Source organism: Schistocerca gregaria, chromosome 5 (genome assembly GCF_023897955.1).
Source record: "Schistocerca gregaria isolate iqSchGreg1 chromosome 5, iqSchGreg1.2, whole genome shotgun sequence".
Classification (NCBI taxonomy): Eukaryota; Metazoa; Arthropoda; class Insecta; order Orthoptera; family Acrididae; genus Schistocerca; species Schistocerca gregaria.
This window is the reverse complement of record NC_064924.1, coordinates 611,961,290-611,977,088: the sequence shown is the minus strand read 5'-3', so window position 1 is coordinate 611,977,088 and position 15,799 is coordinate 611,961,290. Positions and strand designations below refer to the sequence as shown.

The 15,799-nt window shown below is 39.8% G+C and overlaps 1 protein-coding gene across 2 annotated transcripts in view; it reads left to right on the top strand.

Moving 5' to 3' along the window:
• LOC126272998 (endoplasmic reticulum metallopeptidase 1-like) overlaps positions 1-15,799 on the top strand; it is a 264,375-nt gene that overhangs the window by 212,976 nt on the left and 35,600 nt on the right. For both annotated transcript variants that reach the window (XM_049976357.1, XM_049976355.1), the window contains exon 11: positions 7,972-8,168. In XM_049976357.1, coding sequence (XP_049832314.1) covers positions 7,972-8,168 — 197 coding nt within the window. The remainder of the gene's footprint in view (positions 1-7,971; positions 8,169-15,799) is intronic.

Below are 15,799 nucleotides of genomic sequence, written 5' to 3'. Positions count from 1 at the left end.
GTTGTGTTAATAGAAATCTTGTTTTGTGTATTTGCTTCAGTTCTTATAGGGAATTAGCAACTTTTCAGCTCAACAGAGTGAAAGATAATCGGCAGACAAATTTAAAATTATCAAAATATCCACGTGTGTACTGCCGGTCTATAGTGTCCAACGGGAACAATATTTCGGCGATCAAACATGTCGCCATCATCAGGTGAACTGACGGACTGAGCTCCTGTGAACGCGCCGGCACGGAGATCCGTACGCTATGGGTGCTCAGGGGGAACTGGGTTCGGTCGCGGCGGTGGCCGATTTAAATACCCTCCACCCGCGGCGTGCTCCCTCCGCCGTCCGCGCCCCGTGCCACGGTAGTGCGGTGGAACAGATTGCGACGGCGTCTGAGATGACGTCGGTGTGATGGCTCTGTCCGCCGTGGTCGTCACAACTATGGGTTTGCTCGATTTACTCTTGATTAACCCAATCGCTGGTTCCCAAGCCTTGCTAAGATTATAGTCACAGTCACGGTTTATGAGGTCGTCATTGGTGCGAATTTCGATGGCCTCTCTAACAACGCTGTCCCAGTATCTCGCCGTCTGTACCAGAATCCTCGTGCGGTCATACTCCATAGCGTGATTTTCCGACAAACAATGTTCAGCGACCGCTGACTTGCTCGGATACATCAGTCGAGTGTGCCTCTGGTGTTCACGGCATCGATCCTCGACGGTACGCATCGTCTGACCAATATATGACTTGCCACATTGACACGGAATCTGGTACACGCCGGCCTTCCTCAAACCGAGGTCATCCTTGGCGCTCCCCATGGTATGGATAAACTCCTTGACTTCCTTACACATCTAAACTCCATACACCCCAACATCAAATTCACTATGGAGACTGAAACGGAGGGTAAATTACCTTTCCTTGACATCTTGGTCAGGAGAAGGGCTGACGGCACCCTAGGTCATGGGGTGTATCGAAAGACAACACACAGTGATCTGTATTTGCACGCAGACAGCTGCCACCACCCTTCACAGAGGAATGGGGTACTTAAAACTCTAGTACATAGGGCGCGCACTATCTGGTACAGACGGCGAGATACTGGGACAGCGTTGTTAGAGAGGCCATCGAAATTCGCACCAATGACGACCTCATAAACCGTGACTGTGGCTATAATCTTAGGAAGGCTTGGGAACCAGCGATTGGGTTAATCAAGAGTAAATCGAGCAAACCCATAGTTGTGACGACCACGGCGGACAGAGCCATCACACCGACGTCATCTCAGACGCCGTCGCAATCTGTTCCACCGCACCACCGTGGCGCGGACAGCGGAGGGAGCGCGCCGCGGGCGGAGGGTATTTAAATCGGCCACCGCCGCGACCGAACCCAGTTCCCCCTGAGCAGCCATAGCGTACGGATCTCCATGCCGGCGCGTTCACAGGAGCTCAGTCTGTCAGTTCACCTGATGATGGCGACATGTTTGATCGCCGAAATATTGTGCCCGTTGGACACTATAGACCGACAGTACACCTGTGGATATTTTGATAATCAAATACGCCGGGAGAAACTCAAGAATCACAGATTTAAAATTATTTATTCACTGCCTTAAAATACAATTCACCAGCCAAATGCAGCCCCACTGTGAATGCTGCTCTCAAACAAGGGATGAGTTGGTTGATGTTCATAAGCAACTGGAAATCGCCCTGACTACTGTCAAATGATTGGCAGCTGCTGTTTTAGAAGAGCTACTGAGAATTGTGTACCTGTGATACCTGTATCAGAGGTACCTCAAGTACTATCCTCTCCTGTGGATCCTGTCGTCTCTACAGAAAGTACAGGATCTCTCATTACTTGTCCACTTGACTGCGAGTGGCGTGTCAATGGTAGATCTAGGTGTCCTAGACAGGAAGGATGGGGATTAGGGAAGATTCCAAGTTTTGTACCGATCCCTCTAACCAACAAATTTGAGGTGCCGTCTTTCACTGAAACCGAAACTGAGCCAGAGGAACTTAGTTCTTTTGTCTTGAGGAAACCTGTTTTGTTCTGGTGTCAGGAGGAGGCAAACACAAAAGGATAGGGGGTCTATTAATCGTAAGCATGTGAATGATGGTACCCCGGAGGGAAATGGCAGCAAGGGACAGGAATGGACAGCAGGTGCACTCAGTGTGTATGTGTGGGGGCCTCATTTAATGTGTTGAAGAGGCTATTCCGGCAGCCATTGAGGGAACAGGGTGCAACCATCTGCAGGTTGTGGCATACGTTGGAACAAATATTGCCTGTAGTCTGGGCTCCGAGTTCATTCTAGGGTCATTCCAGGGACTGGCAGAGAAAGTTGAGAAGATCAGCCTAGCATGTGGAGTTTCAATGAAGCTCACAATTTGCAGCATTGTCCCCAGAATTGATCATGGCCCTTTGGTTCTGAGTTGAGTGGAAGGACTGAACCAGAGACTTCAGAAGTTCTGTGACAAACAGAGCTGCAACTTCCTTGACTTAAGCCATAGGGATGAGAACTGTAGGGTCCCCCAAAATGGGTCAGATGTGCACTACCTCTCAGAGGCTGCTACTCAGGTAGCTGACTTTGTGTGGGGTGCACACAAGGGTTTGCTAGATTAGGCAACTCTCCATCTAATCCAGATAATGGTAGCCATAGGAAACCCAGAAGTATCAGTGTAAGATTGAAAGATATGCCTCCCACAGTTGAGAGTATTAAAATCCTAATGGTAAACTGCTGAAGAATTCAAAACAAAGTGCCAGAGTTTGAAGTGCTCATGGCAAGCAGTGAAGCTCACATAATACTAGATACAGAAAGCTTATTGAAACCTGAAATTGATAGCAGTGGGATTTCAGAAGAAAATTTAAGGGTCTTTCAAAAGGATAGGCGAATAAGAAATGGAGGTGGTGTATTTGTCGCAGTAAACAAGAAACTTGGATGCACTGAGGTAGAAATTGAAGCTGCAGGTGAGATTGTTTGGACAAGACTCAGCATCATGGGTGGACATAAAATGATAATTGGATCCTTCTATCACCCACCAGACTCATCTCTTGATGTAACCAAAAACTTCAGAGAAAACCTCAGTTCACTTGTATGTAAGTTTCCCAATCATACTGTAATCACCAGTGAAGACTTTAATTATCGAACAATTAATTGGGAAATTACAGTTTCATTAGTGGTGGACATGAAAAGACATCCTATGAAACTTTACTAAATGCTTTATGTGAAAACTACTTGGAACAGGTAGTTAGAAACCCCACTCATGATGGAAAAGTATTTGATCTTATGGTAACAAATAGACCTGACCTCTTTGAGGACGTCCACATGACACAGTTGTGGCAACAGTGGTTACCAAAGTACAAAGGACAACTAAAACAGGCAGAAAGATGTACATGTTCAGTAGACTATATCTTCAGTAGACTAGATAAAAAAAATTCAGTAGTGTCATATCTCAGTGAGGAACTTGAAACTTTCAGCACAGGGCAGGAGGTTGTAGTAGAACTCTGGCTCAGATTTAAAAGTATAGTTGTCCAAGCACTATATAGATGTGTACCCAGTAGAACAGCCCATAATGAGAGGGAACTTCCTTGGTATACAGTCATTGTAAAGAAACTTCTAAAGAAACAGAAATTACTGCATAACAGGTATAAAACAAAGCACAGGGCTGTAGGTAGAGAGATGCTCAATGAAACATGCTTGGCTGTCAGGAGAGCAATGTGTGATGTGACTACTATATCAGAATACTGTCAAATGGTCTTTTACAGAACCAAAAGAAATTCTTGTCATATGCAAAGGTTGCTAGTGGTACCAAAGTTAGTGTCCGATCCCTAGTAAATGAGACAGGAACTGAAATTGAGGGTACCAAAGCAAAAGCTGAAATGCTTAACTCCATTTTCAAATGTTCCTTCATGAAGGAAAACTCAGGAGAATTGCCCCAATTTAATCTTTGTACCACTGAAAAGATGAATGAAATGAGTATTAGTGTCAGTGGTGTTGAGAAACAGCTGAAATCATTGAACAAAACTCCAGGGTCCAATGGAATCCCTGTCAGATTCTGTACTGAATTTTCAGCTGAGTTAGCCCCTCCTCTAACTATAATCTTTTGTAGAGCCCTCGAACAAAAAACCATGCTCAGTTCTTGGAAAAAGTCACAGGCCACAACTGTCTACAAGAAGGGTAATAAAAATGATTTACAAAACTACCATCCAATATTGCTTTGTTGTAGAAACTTAGAACACATTCTGAGCTCAGACATAATGAGGTATGTTGAACAGAATGATCTCCTGTATGCCACCCAGCATCGATCATGTAAAACCCATCTTGCACTTTTCTTGCATGACATACTGAAAGCTTTAGATCAGGACAATCAGGTAGCTGCTGTATTTATTGATTTCTGAAATGCATTTGACTCAGTACCAAACCTATGCTTTTTGTCAAAACTACGATTATATGAGGTATTAAATTTGTGACTGGATTGAGGACTGTTTGGTAGGGAGAATGCAACATGTTATCTTGGATGGAGAGTCATCATCAGACGTGGAAGTAACTTTGGGTGTGCCCCAGAGAAGTGTGCTGGAACACTTCCTGTTCATGTTGTATATCAGGAAGTGTGTTGGAACACTTGCTTTTCATGTTGTATATCAATGACCTTGAAAACAATATTAATAGTAAAATCAGACTTTTTGCAGATGATGCAGTTATCTATAATGAAGTACTATGTGAAAGTATACAGTCAAATTTTGATAAGATTTTTAAGAGGTGCAGAGATTGGCAACTTGCTTTGAATGTTCAGAAATGTAAAATTTTGCACTTCACAAAATGACAAAATGTAGTATCCTATCACTATAATATCAGTGAGTGACTGTTGGAATTGGCCAGTGAGTCACTGTTGGAATTGGCCAACTCGTACAAAGACCTGGGTATAACACTGACCTGGGTGTTACACTTGGTAGGGATATGAAATGGAATTATCACATAGGTTCAGTCATGGGTAAAGCATATGGTTAGACTGCTTTATTAGTAGAATACTGAGGTACTGCAATCAATTTACAAAAGTGGTTGCTTACAAATCACTTGTGCGACTCGTTATAGAAAATTGCTCATGTGTGTGGGATCTGTACAAGATAGGCTTAACATGGGATATGGAACATATACAGGGAAGAACAGCATGAATGGTCACAGGTTTGTTTAATCTGTGGGAGAATGTCACAGAGATACTGAAGGAACTGAACTGGAAGACTCTTAAAGGTAGACTTAACGATCCTGAGAAAGTCTATTAACAAAGTTTCAAGAACCGGGTTTAAATGTTAACTCTAGGAGTATACTACAACCCCTTACATATCACTTACGTGGAACCTACCCTCTGCTGTGCATCTCACTATGGTTGCAGAGTATAGATGTAGACATATTAGATATAGACAGAAAAATGCCACACCACAGCTGTGCTGAATACTTCTTTGAAGGAACAAGCTAAGCCAGTACAGACCAAGACTTTGCCCACACATGGCCCTTGTGAAGTTTGGCACACCGTAGCCATCTGTGGTATATGGGGATGGCAATATACAGGGTGTATGAAAAAGGATCATCTGATTTGACTTATTTGATATGTCTATATTTCTGAAACTAACAAACATATACAATGATTTTTTTTTGATGAATGAGAAACTCAAAAAGCTTTTTTCAGTGCTCAATATGCCTGCCCTTGAGATGCATGGCAAATGTCAGTGTGGTATTCAAATTGTTCCCACACTGCAGCGAGTGTGTCTTGAGTCATGGCTTCCAAGCTGCTGTTATGCAATGTCTCAGTTCATTAATTGTTGTTGGTAACAGAGGCACATAAACAGCCTTCTGTAAACCTCCACAAGAAATAATAATATACAGTCATGTTCAGTGACCTTAGAGGACAGTAATGTAAGGCTGAATCATTTGGTCCAGTGCGATAGACCCATTGTTCAGTAGCCCTTTGATTTAAAAATTCCCACACTTTCAAATGCCAGTGTGGCGGGGCCTATCCTGTTGGTAAATGAAATCATTCAAATCAGTCTTCAACTGTGGGAAAAAAAAGTTCTCAACCATATCAAGATATGTGCTTCCTGTAACAGTGTTCTCAGCAAAGAAAAAGGGACCATGCACCCTTACCCATAAAACTGCACAAAACACATTAAATTTTGGAGAGTCGCTCTCACACTGTACAACTTCATATGGTTGTTCTATACCCCATTTGGTTCACCTTTTCATTTAAATTGAATGTTGCCTCATCACTAAATACTAAGCTTGGAAGAAAACTGTCATCTCCATCTTGCCAAAAGTGAAATTACAGAACTCCACATGTTGTTTGTCACCTTCATGAAGAGCTTGCAATAGCTGAATTTTGTATGGATTCATGTGTGAACATTGACGTAACACATGCCAGATGGACGTTGGGGGGGATATTGAGCTGTTGAGCTGTTCAGTGAACGGATTTCTGCAGACTCCACATGAAACTATGATGGATGGTTTCAGTGTCTGTGTCAGACATTTGGTGACAGCCCAGCAATTTGGCTTTACACAAACAACCTGTTTCTCGGGAATGTTAATGCCATTGTCCAGTGCTCTGTGCTGTAGCAGGATCCACGCCATACCTAATGCGAAAATCATGCTAAACAGTTATTACTGACCCGGACTGTGCAAAACATAGAATACAAAACACTTTCTGTTATCCTGACACCATTTTTTTCTAAAACTGAAGCAAGTGCACACTGCTGCTACTTAGCGGGAACCGTGAAAAACTAGTGTGTTTGCTCTTTCCAACAATATGTTGTTCATGAACACTTAGCAGATGCAACAAGTCCACTAAAGAGACAGCTTACACTACACTCGTTCGTCCTCTGTTAGAATATTGCTGCACGGTGTGGGATCCTTACCAGGTGGGATTGATGGAGGACATCGAAAGGGTGCAAAAAAGGGCAGCTCGTTTTGTATTATCGCGTTATAGGGGAGAGAGTGTGGCAGATATGATACACGAGTTGGGATGGAAGTCATTACAGCATAGACGTTTTTCGTCGCGGCGAGACCTTCTTACGAAATTTCAGTCACCAACTTTCTCTTCCGAATGCGAAAATATTTTGTTGAGCCCAACCTACATAGGTAGGAATGATCATCAAAATAAAATAAGAGAAATCAGAGCTCGAACAGAAAGGTTTAGGTGTTCGTTTTTCCCGCTCGCTGTTCGGGAGTGGAATAGTAGAGAGAAAGTATGATTGTGGTTCGATGAACCCTCTGCCAAGCACTTAAATGTGAATTGCAGAGTAGTCATGTAGATGTAGATGTAGATGAACATATATCAACTAACTTAATAGCTATGATTTTTTAAAACTTGATTTTTTTATACACCCTGTATGACAAATTAATAGACTAAACGTATTTAATATGAAACCAGAAATTCTAAAAATAAGGCTATAACAGGTTATGTGGGAGAAATGCTATTATTTGGTAGAAAAATTTATGGAGGATGAAATGATAACTTGAGTAATGGATAATTTGATATTGGTTTTTTATGGTATGAGTATGTATGTTTCTAGAATAATAAAGTACAAAAGAATCTCTTAATGGGAAAGCTTTCATCTGTCGAGATGTGTCTTATAATGCCAAATAAATAATTCATACAACTTCGTTTATGTATTAGACTATGTTTAATTACCCCTTTAAAATACTGCTTGTCTTTAAATGTGAACATTTTTAGGTTAGGCTTTACCGTGACTGTTACTGACATTAAATGAAACAAAAAGTTCACTGTTACCAGTCACCGTTACTAGGCAGATTAACTTTAAATGTGAACATTTTTGCTAGGCAGATTAACTTTAAATGTGACTGGTAACAGTGAACTTTTTGTTTCATTTAATACTGCTTGTCCTTTGTTTCCCAAGTTGTATATTAGTTAGCTGAAAAACCTGTTGTGATATCATTATGAGAAGTTGGAAAACGTGCTCAAAAATAGTATCTATCTAAGCTATCTGTCTTTATAGCATACAGAACGGGTTTTCTATGAGAAGGAAGGACAAGAATTGAAACGAGATGCAGGCTACTGGATGGTACCTATGGATCGACATGGTCCAGAGACAATAAAGACATTATTCCCAGAAGCTCAAACTACAGAAAATGACTGCAAAGATAAGTTGCTGTGTGGTTTACCAGCTTTTACTGTCAGATTACTGCAGATATGGTGAGTATTTGTTTTTAAATTAGTCTGTTATACTGACATTCCATTACATTGCTGAATTAATCCAAGATGCTCCTGTAGTCTTATAAAGAGCATAGCTTGAGCTACTATACAGGGTGTTACAAAAAGGTATGGCCAAACTTTCAGGAAACATCCTCACACACAAACAAAGAAAAGATGTTATGTGTACATGTTTCCGGAAACACTTAATTTCCATGTTAGAGCTCATTTTAGTTTTGGCAGTATGTATTGTGCTTACTCGATTCACCGCCATGATTTCATACGGGATACTCTACCTGTGTTACTAGAATATGTGCCTTTACAAGTACGACACAAAATGTGGTTCATGCACGATGGAGCTCCTGCACATTTCAGTCGAAGTGTTCGTACGTTTCTCAACAACAGATTTGGTGACCGATGGATTGGTAGAGGTGGACCAATTCCATGGCCTCCATGCTCTCCTGATCACAACCCTCTTGACTTTCATTTATGAGGGCATTTGAAAGCTCTTGTCTACACAACCCCGGTACCAAATGTAGAGACTCTTTGTGCTCGTATTGTGGACGGCTGTGGTACAATACGCCATTCTCCAGGGCTGCATCAGCGCATCAGGGATTCCATGTGACAGAGGGTGGATGCATGTATCCCCGCTAACAGAGGACATTTTGAACATTTCCCGTAATAAAGTGTTTGAAGTCACGCTGGTACGTTCTGTTGCTGTGTGTTTCCATTCCATGATTAATGTGATTTGAAGAGAAGTAATAAAATGAGCTCTAACATGGAAATTAAGCATTTCCAGACACATGTCCACACAACATATTTTCTTTCTTTGTGTGTGAGGAATGTTTCCTGAAAGTTTGGCTGTACCTTTTTGTAACACCCTGTATATTTATTAAGATGAACATATTCTCAGTTCATTTAATGGTGATAACATTTTGCCACTGACTTAATGCAGTGGTCAATACATTGAATTTGTTTTTAGAAAGGGATTGAAGTCTACATTTGGACATATAGAGTTAAATTCGTCTTGAGTTTCTGCTACACTTTCAAGAAATGCAACAAGAGTTCCATCAACTACTTCCATTTTATTATGACTGACCCGCCATTTTTTTTTTGTTGGATCTGTCAACTTTGAAGACCATGGATAACAAACTGCATTTATGTCAACAATCTCCTCTGCACAGTTTAAAAGTGTAACCCTTCTCTATTTGTTGTTAGATTTATGTTGCTTTCCAGTGAGTCCTTAACCATAAATAATGGCAGATGTAGATTGTTGCCGATAGATCTTATGGTGAACTGCATCAGTCAGATAAAAAGGAAATGTAAAGTCTGCTGTTGCTTTCCACAGGTATTACGTTTTTGTGCTCATAATGTTACATAAAATGCTAAACATTATTGTTTTAACTTTTTTTTTTTGCATGCTCATGTGTGGCATGCTCGCAGAGGCTATGTTGCTGAACTCCTGAGATGTATTTCGACTCTTGTTGACTTGCTTATGTCTGGTTTTCTTGTCAAATCAGTAACAAATGTGCTGTCATTATTATGTACTCTTGTGAGATAACTGCCAAGACACGATTTCTTGTCTTGTACTTGTATGAAAGCATGCATCATTTATAGAGTCCATGGTGTTCAAAGTGCTTTGAAGCTGAAAAACATCAGGGTGGGGAGCAGTTCCAATCACAGACAGTAAAGAGGACTGCTGGATGTCGCAATATTGGCGAAAGAATGATGAAATGAATTTTTACACAACATCAAGAAACTTTAGGTTGGAGAGGGGAGTGGGGAGTGAAATGACAGCAGTTTGTATTGGACAAGTTCTATGTGGAAAAGTAGTTTCCAGCTGTAACAGACTTATTGGAAAGGGGGTCACTCCATGGTCTACAGGTTTCCACATGACCATCATGTGTTTTTCTGAAATTTTGTGTCAGCATTTGCGCAGGTTACCAATGAAAATTGGCAAATTTTCAGGACCACTAGTTCAGTACTAGCAGGGACATAGTTATTTGTTTGACAATATAATGCAGCTTTCAACACAATACCCTTGAGTTGTCAACAACTTTGAGACAAAATGTCCAGCAATATTTTCTTGAAAGAAATGAAACTGAGCCATCATGTACAACATTTTGAGTTCTCTTAAGTGAAATAATAATAATACAAAATGATTTCATGAGCAGTTTCCATTAAGATAATTTGAGGTAAAGTCATCCAAAAAATATACACTAGGAAAGAAAAGTTAAGCTAAGCTTTCTCTATTTCTGGAAGTAAGTGCATGATAAACCTGAAACATTGCATGTGCCATTATACCAACAAAAAGTCTTCAAATATAATATTTCATCCTCCTACTGCTTTCCAATTGTTTACAAATTGAGGCCAAAGCTGATGAGTTTATAACAAAGCCAAAATTGTGGATTTTTCAGCCCAGTTTTACAAAAAAGGTATTTTTTGCACATTCTTTTGAACCATTTCATTAGAAAAATCATGTTCTAAACCACCTAAAAAACTAGACTTGGTTTCACAATGTGAGCATATAAAGCTGTAAAAAATAATGACAAGGTGAAGGTGCAGTGAAAATATGCCTTTATTCTGTTGATACTCAAATTAAATTTGTAATTTTTCATTATATTTTACAGTTGTGTAATGCTCTGTGGGAAAGGTAATATTAAAAATTATGATGAATAGGAAGTGAGCTAAAGGCAGAACAACTTGAAGTTAAGGAAACAATGACATCTATTGTTGTGACTCATTGTGACACATTTCCACCATTGTTTCTGGTAAAATAACTACAGAATCAAACTAGTTAAAACTTCAAAATTTAAGTGTGCATTACCGAGGCATTGGAGATCACAGTAGCGAAACTGTTGCAGAACAGTTGCAACTCACATTCTATAAACTGTCTTCAAGAGTTACACTATTGTTGCATGTGTAAATTTTGGTGAAGTATGTAGCAGTCTGCCTGACATCTTTTGGAAAAGGATTTGCATTAATGAGAATTTTGATTTGAAGTGTTACTGATGTGCTAGTACAATTCCAGTCTAAGGTATAGCACAGTTTCTGTTCACATAGTTTGTGGTTTCAGTGGAACATAACTGTACCAATGAAAAATTTCATAAATTGCCAAACTTAATGATTTTCTGCAGGTCCTGCAAGAGTATGCCCATACTTAAACTTTCTTCTTTTGACATTTGAATTTCTTCTTTTCTAATGAAAGCAAATGTAATGCCATTATTGGTTTCAGAGCAGAAGTAAAACAACCAATAAGCAAAAGAATCTGCCTGTTAGCTGGACGTTGTGGGCTTGTGCGTGCTGCTAATCACTTTGCTGTATCTCCAATCCCATTCCAAGGTGGCTTTCCATGACTTCAATAAAAAAATTCTATTGTCATTCCAAATATCACAAATTGAGAAATTTTTTGAATGTTTTGTATAGGGTGCTGGAGCCACCAGTAAAATAATGGATGTGGGAAATTGAGCATACTGTGTTTTTATATATTTGATCAGTTTCATGATAAAAACATGAATGGTACCTCCCACCCCCACCCCCTCTGTGGAAATCGTACTTGCATTCTGAAAGATAAATGAATAATTTTCAGAAAAATCTTGTACAACATTAAGCTTATCTTCCTTTAGATCATATTTAAGGGCTTTAAGATGTAAACTTTGATGATGGCATTACAGAATTGAAATTCCTGTTCCTGTTTCTTCAATAAATTCATCCACTGCCATTTGATTTGCTTCTGGTGTGTCCCTATCAATATGGTTCCATTGCGTGGACACAGTAATTTCCTATGTATTATTTTGTATGAAATAGCTGTGTACTGCAGATGCTATAGCTTTTTATCCAGGCCACTTTTCACAGCTATGTAGCAAGCATTCTTTAAATTGCAAACTGCGAAACTGCCATGCTGAGAAGCTTGGGTGATTACCTCAAATTCTTAGAGGGAAAAAAAGACAAAAGTATCCTTATTATTGGATTCTTTATGCACTTTCATTTTTTATAAAGAAAATTTTATAGCGCTGAATACTGTAGAGAGATTTAAAACTCCTGAAACACTGCTGTTATTGTACATTATGACTTCTGGTTTTACTTTCCCCATACACTAATAAACAATTATAAAACATAGTAAAAATGTCAGACTTGAGTACTGGTGGGATCTGGGTGTATTTTTGCTGCACCTTTGCTCTATTACTATTTTTAAGGCATTACACACTTGCATTTCCAAACCAAGTCTAATTTCTTAGGTGGTAATTTAGAACATGGTCTTTCTAATGAAAATATATTTGTTGCAGAAAATATCTTTTCGCAAAAGGGGGCTGAAAATACCATTTTTTAAAGTTTGTACAAAAATTGACAGGTTTGCCACCAACTTGTAAACTATTGGAAATCAGTAGAAGAATTAAATTTTAAATTTGAATGCCTTGTGCTGTAAATTAATGCATGCAAAGTTTCAAGTTTATCATGCACTCACTTTCAGAGATGTAAGAAGCCAAACTTCACATTTTTTCAAGTGGTTATGTTTCTGACCATTTTGCTGTAAATTATCTATAAAAAATTTCTCATGAAATCTTTTTTATTATTATACTTAAGGACCCCCCATGAACCATGGACCTTGCCGTTAGTGGGGAGGCTTGCATGCCTCAGCGATACAGATGGCCGTACCGTAGGTGCAACCACAACGGAGGGGTATCTGTTGAGAGGCCAGACAAACGTGTGGTTCTTGAAGAGGGGCAGCAACCTTTTCAGTAGTTGCAGGGGCAACAGTCTGGATGATTGTCTGATCTGGCCTTGTAACACCAACCAAAACAGCCTTGCTGTGCTGGTACTGGGAATGGCTGAAAGCAAGGGGAAACTACAGCTTTAATTTTTCCTGAGGGCATGCAGCTTTACTGTATGGTTAAACGATGACAACGTCCTCTTGGGTAAAATATTCCAGAGGTAAAATAGTGCCCCATTCGGATCTCCGGCGGGGACTACTCAAGAGCATGTCGTTATCAGGAGAAAGAAAACTGGCGTTCTACAGATCGGAGCGTGGAATGTCAGATCCCTTAATTGGGTAGGTAGGTTAAAAAATTTTAAAAGGGAAATGGATAGGTTAAAGTTAGATATAGTGGGAATTAGTGAAGTTCATTGGCAGGAAGAACAACACTTTTGGTCAGGTGAATACAGGGTTATAAATATAAAATCAAATGGGAGTAATGCAGGAATGGGTTTAATAGTGAATTTAAAAAAATAGGAGTGCGGGTAAGCTACTACAAATAGCATAGTGAATGCATTATTGTGGCCAAGATAGACATGAAGCCTACACCCACTACAGTAGTACAAGTTTATATGCCTACTAGCTCTGCAGATGATGAAGAAATTGATGAAATGTATGATGAGACAAAAAAAAAAAAAAAATCAGATAGTGAAGGGAGACGAAAATTTAATAGTAATGGGTGACTGGAATTCGAGAGTAGGAAAAGGGAGAGAAGGAAACATAATAGGTGAATATGGATTGGGGGTAAGAAATGAAAGAGGAAGCCGTCTGGTAGAATTCTGCACAGAGCATAACTTAATCATAGTTAACACTTGGTTCAAGAATCATAAAAGAAGGTTGTACACATGGAAGAATCCTGGAGAACTAGAATGTATCAGATAGATTATATAATGGTAAGACAGGAATTTAGGAACCAGGTATTAAATTGTAAGAGTGTAGATTAAAACTGAAGAAACTGCAAAAAGGTGGCAATTTAAGGCGATGCAACCTGGATAAACTGACTAAACCAGAGGTGGTACAGAGTTTCAGGGAGAGCATAAGGGAACAATTGTAACAAATGGGGGAAAGAAATACAGTAGAAGAAGAATGGGTAGCTCTGAGGGATGATGTAGTGAAGGCAGCAGAGGATCAAGTAGGTAAAAAGACGAGGGCTATTAGAAATCCTTGGGTAACAGAAGAAATATTGAATATAATTGATGAAAGGAGAAAATATAATAATGCAGTAAATTAAGCAGGCAAAAAGGAATACAAACATCTCAAAAATGAGATTGACAGGAAGTGCAAAATGGCTAAGCAGGCCTGGCTAGAGGACAAATTTAAGGATGTAAAGGCTTATCTCACTAGGGGTAAAATAGATTCTGCCTACAGGAAAATTAAAGAGGCCTTTGGAGAAAAGAGAATCACTTGTATGAATATCAAGAGCTCAGATGGAGACCCAGTTCTAAGCAAAGAAGGGAAAGCAGGAAGGTGGAAGGAGTATATGTTGTTGTTGTGGTCTTCAGTCCTGAGACTGGTTTCATGCAGCTCTCCAAACTACTCTATCCTGTGCAAGCCTCTTCATCTCCCAGTAACTGATGCAGCCTACATCCTTTTGAATGTGCTTAGTGTATTCATCTCTTGGTCTGCCCCTACGATTTTTGCCCACCATGCTGCCCTCCAATACTAAATTGGTGATCCCTTGATGCCTCAGAATATGTCCTACCAACCAATCCCTTCTTCTGGTCAAGTTGTGCCACAAACTTCTCTTCTCCCCAATCCTATTCAATACTTCCTCATTAGTTATGTGATCTACCCATCTAATCTTCAGCATTCTTCTGTAGCACCACATTTTGAAAGCTTCTATTCTCTTCTTGTCCAAACTATTTATCGTCCATGTTTCACTTCCATACATGGCTACACTCCATACAAATACTTTCAGAAACGACTTGCTTACACTTAAATCAATACTCGATGTTAACAAATTTCTCTTTTTCAGAAACGCTTTCCTTGCCATTGCCAGTCTACATTTGATATCCTCTCTACTTCGACCATCATCAGTTATTCTGCTCTCCAAATAGCAAAACTCCTTTACTACTTTAAGTGTCTCGTTTTCCTAATCTAATTCCCTCAGCATCACCTGACCTATTTTGACTACATTCCATTATCCTTGTTTTGCTTTTGTTGATGTTCATCTTATACCCTCCTTTCAAGACACTGTCCATTCTGTTCAACTGCTCTTCCAAGTCATTTTCTGCCTCTGACAGAATTACAATGTCATCGGCGAACCTCAAAGTTTTTATTTCTTCTTCATGGATTTTAGTACCTACTCCGAACTTTTCTTTCATTACCTTTACTGCTTGCTCAATGTACAGATTGAATGACATCGGGGAGAAGCTACAACCCTGTCTCTATCCCTTCCCAACCATTGCTCTGTGGCACAACTTGAGAAGAAGAAGGGACAGGTTGGTAGGATATGTTCTGGGGCATCGAGGGATCACAAATTTAGCATTGGAGGGCAGTGTGGAAGGTAAAAATCATAGAGGGAGACCAAGAGATGAATACTCTAAGCAGATTCAGAAGGATGTAGTTTGCATTAAGTACTGGGATATGAAGAAGCTTGCACAGGATAGAGTAGCATGGAGAGCTGCATCAAACCAGTCTCAGGATTGAAGACCACAACAACAACAACAACATACTTAAGAAAGTGCAAAAAGTTGTATAAGATGCCATAGTTTTGTTTCCTTCAAGAAACTATTGCCAGAGATATTATGGTCCAAAGTTGCCAAAACTCAGGGATGCACTGTTGAAAACTGCTCTATGCGACCAAACAGATGACAGTTTCTCTGCAAGTATTAAACTGGAGAAAGTAATTGTGTACCAGTGTTCACTGCGAACATGTGAG